Source organism: Phaethon lepturus, unplaced genomic scaffold, assembly GCF_000687285.1.
Source record: "Phaethon lepturus isolate BGI_N335 unplaced genomic scaffold, ASM68728v1 scaffold10504, whole genome shotgun sequence".
In the NCBI taxonomy this organism is placed as follows: Eukaryota; Metazoa; Chordata; class Aves; order Phaethontiformes; family Phaethontidae; genus Phaethon; species Phaethon lepturus.
Window position 1 is genome coordinate 1 of NW_010533969.1, and position 3831 is coordinate 3831.

At 38.9% G+C, this 3831-nt stretch overlaps 1 protein-coding gene across 1 annotated transcript in view; it reads left to right on the top strand.

Moving 5' to 3' along the window:
* The first annotated feature begins 1132 nt into the window (after nucleotides 1–1132).
* CARKD (carbohydrate kinase domain containing) overlaps nucleotides 1133–3831 on the top strand; it is a 47874-nt gene continuing 45175 nt past the window's right edge. Inside the window, exon 1 of the mRNA XM_010285366.1 lies at nucleotides 1133–1467. Within this exon, the coding sequence (XP_010283668.1) occupies nucleotides 1188–1467 (280 nt within the window). The 5' untranslated portion in view covers nucleotides 1133–1187. The remainder of the gene's footprint in view (nucleotides 1468–3831) is intronic.

Consider the following 3831-nt stretch of genomic DNA (forward strand, 5'->3'; position numbering starts at 1 on the left):
GCACTCCGAAAGCCGCCCCTGCCCCCCCGCCCTGCACCTTGCTCGTCTCCGAAAGCCGCCCCCCCAGTCCTCCGCAAGGGGAGCGGGCTTGCTGCGGGGGGCGGGAAATGCTGTAGGCCGGGTAGGGGGAGATGCTGGGGGACGGAGACTGGAGTGAGTTTTTATCGGTGTTTGTCAATGAGAAACGAATGGAAAACCAGCCCAGAGCTTACCAAGATGAAGTGGCAGGGAGCGCTGTGCAAGAAAATAGGCGTCCTCCTCGCTGGAGGATTTTCCCGTTCCCTGCAGACTATGGTGCCGTTTTGTTAACCGGTATTAAAACGGTGATGACGATAATACCTGAAAAATCTGCTTATTGTTGCAGATGGGCCAGAAAGCTAGGGGAGAGCTTTCACGTAATTATTTGCTAGAGTTGTTTCTGAAACACTGCTTCTAACTTTAGCGGCCTTGCGGACAGAAACAGCCCTTAGCTAAAGCGTGTCCTTTCCTTGCTCGTTCTCTACCCTCAGCTCCGTATTTGTGTTGTGGAAGGAGGGAGACAGTGTTATTTGTTTGTTTTAAATCTAGATTAATGCTGTGGGTTTTAATACAAACATGAACCTGTCTTCAGAAGTTGACATCACTGAGGAATCAGCCAATTGGTTGACGTTTAACCAACCTTCTTTTTACACATAAACCCCATCAAAGAGTTGTTTACACTGATGTTCTTTTGAAATGCAAATCCAGAATGCCAACAGACTGAAACTCAATTTAGATTAATGTAATTACCTGCAATACACAAATGAGGCTATACTATTTAATAGCCTTCACTTAAACCTTTTTAGAAGATCAAAAAGACTCCTATTGTTGAAGTTTAGTACTACAACAATTAAAAGATGCCTCTGTGTGATTTTCGTGTTACCTTCATAACTCTGTAGAAGCTTGTAGTTTTGTTGTGGTACTCTGAAATAAAAATACCTGAAATAATTACAATTCACACAGAAAAAGTGTAACAGCTTTGTGATGCATTAGGTCCACATCTCATAGGGAGTTGCTGCTTTCTTCTTAGAAAATTATTTTTCTTCAGAAAAATAATTGTCTCTCTCCTTGTTTTAGGCTTTAAAGAAATCAATGCTCCAACTATTACCCCACCTCTCAATCAGCCCAAAAGATCAAAAAAACGCCATGCAAATTTAACATTGGATAAAATGATGGAAAAATTCCTGCAGCAGAGTGTGGATACAGAAGAGAAATTTTACAGATATGAAGAGCAGAGGCTCAAAATTGAGGACAAGCGTCGGGAGGCTGAGCATGCTCGAGAGCTCCAGATGTTACAGATGTTGGGACAGATGTTGGCAGGAATTTCTTCTACGGTATCACAAAGGTCACAATCTATACCAGCAAGTCCTCCTCAGAGAGCGAACCATCGTTCATACGGGGATAACTTTAATTATAATGCTATGACAGCAGCACTTTCTCCACCGATAGGTACTTCCTTCTATAGCATAAATAAAAGCTAGGTGTTTTTTTTTTTTTTTAACGTCTGTGTGAAAGCACGGGTAGTAAGTAGCTTTTGAAAATAAAAGCTAATTGGAATTACTTAATACTGTGCTGAAGGTGTCTGTCTGATGTAAAATGAAATTAAAACGTCATTCGTACCATTGTACTGATTATTTAATATAGATACATTAGTTATGACAAATTTTAATGAGCGGAATCACACCTTTTGAACCCTGTAAACACTGGGAACTTCTTTCCCCATTCACGTCTCTGTAAAGTGAAGTTAGGAGAAGTTTTATATACAAAAGGCAAGTAGCACATTTGCTGAAAGCTATCTGGAAACATTAGGTACCTTCTAGTGGAAGTTCTGCTGCTATTGGAAGTTAACAGGCCTAACACAGTATGTGAAGTTAAGGCTGTGCATATGTTCTTTCAGGGTTGGGAAAAGAGTGAAGTTTTGCCTACACTGAAGAAAGTCAAATGTTAAAACCAACTTCTTTAAAATAAATTGTCTTTGAATCAAAATCCTGAATCTTATCTTCTAATTAAACATCATATTATTGTAGTAGGTGTAATAGAAAGTGAAAATATTGGCATATATTTTTCTTCCACAACAGTTCATTTATAAATTCTTCATGTGTCTGAATTTATTTTAAAGAAGGCGGCAAAGCATGACCTCTAGAATTGGTATTTATGCACAGACTTTTCCTTCCATACCTTATGTGTGGGCCACAAGCTGATAATCGGATATCAGCATTCATTAACAGACTTCTCGGAATCTGTGGCTCCGTGTCATTTATCTTTATCATGTTCTCTTTGTACGTGGTGGTAGACTGCATGGGCAGGAGGAAAACAGGGATACTTTTGTCAGTGCTGAAACCAGAGTCAGCTGGGGGCTCGGTGGTTGTAGCCTGCCATGTGGAAATGACACAAGTCTCGTTCTGTTTTAATTCTGAATTTCACACTGCTCAGAAGAAAAAAGCGTGATTTGAAAAGAAAAAAAACCACCCAGCCTCAGTGTTGAGTAATAATCTGGCATGCCAGATCCTAAAGGGCATTCTGTGATTCCTGAGAGGATCTTGGAGCCTTTTCAGTTCTACATTACATGCTGCGTTTCCCTGTAAAATGCATGGGGCACTGGATGGTTAGGCCTGCTGAGGGTTTAGGCTGGCTGATCTGGTTGTGTTTCTTCTTGACTGGATAGTTGGTCTGTAGCATTCCTTGAAGGCAACAGACTTTTGTAGATAAATTACGGCATAGATATGGATTCTGTGTTTTAAATGTTGTTTTCACTTTTAAATTAAAAGGAAACCTGAAGTGCTTTAGAAAATCCTTTAGGAAATTGTTTGAGGTTCTAGATTGGGGTGATGGTACCTACAAGGCCTTACCATTACTTCTGAAAGGTTTTTCTCTAAAAGAGTTTCATTCTCTGTAAAGACTTGAAAGTGAAGTTCAGTTTTTCCTGCTGGATTTCGTCATACAGGTGTACAGTTGTATTATCTTGTGCAAAAATGCATTATATATATTTAACTCCAGCAAGAGCAACTTGGGATTTTAATCTTTTAATTGGTGAAGGTGTATTGTTACAGTACGTTTATAATAAATTGTGAAAATAATGCTTCAGGCAGCACATCTTTTAAGGAATTAAGATTTCAGTTGTTTATAGCTAAATATGCCTTAGTGTTTCTGTAGGTAAGTGTGGCTCTATTAAGAATTGCTTTTTGCATAATTCTCTGTTTTCTCTCCATTTATTATGCAATCCCTTTATATTTACATGTAAACAAAAAACAGCAACAAAGAAACAGGACCGTTATAACAACATTGCACTTTAAGAGTTACAAGCTATAGGGTATTTCTTGTGTGCTTGAAAACCATTGAGTGTATGAAGTGTGATTTAAAGAAAATAATCTGCTGTATTTCCAGAGGAGATGAGCATTTTGTTCCCCTCTGGGTCACTGCAATGCTATTTTAGCCATAATCCAAAACCGGGTGTTTTTTTCTTGTCTTTTTTTTTTGCTTTGTGTTTTTTTTGGTTTTTTTTTTTTGTTTGTTTGTTTTTGTTTATCTCAAAAGGAAAGGAATGCCTGTATTATAGAAGGATTTTAAAAGCAGATCAGCCAGGAAAATTTATCATTATTGAGCACTAAAGCATTTTATTACTGAACATTAGCGCGTCTGGTTTAGGTTTAGATTCTGTGGAAGATGCAGAAAATGATGCTTTCTGCTGATAGGGTGCAGATGCAGAGTTTTCTTGTTTATTGTAATTTTTTCCTATTGTTATGTCCAAAATTTCTGGAATGTTTTTTCCTTTTTTGGGGGGGGGGTGGGGGGGGGGGGGGGAGAGGGCGGTGT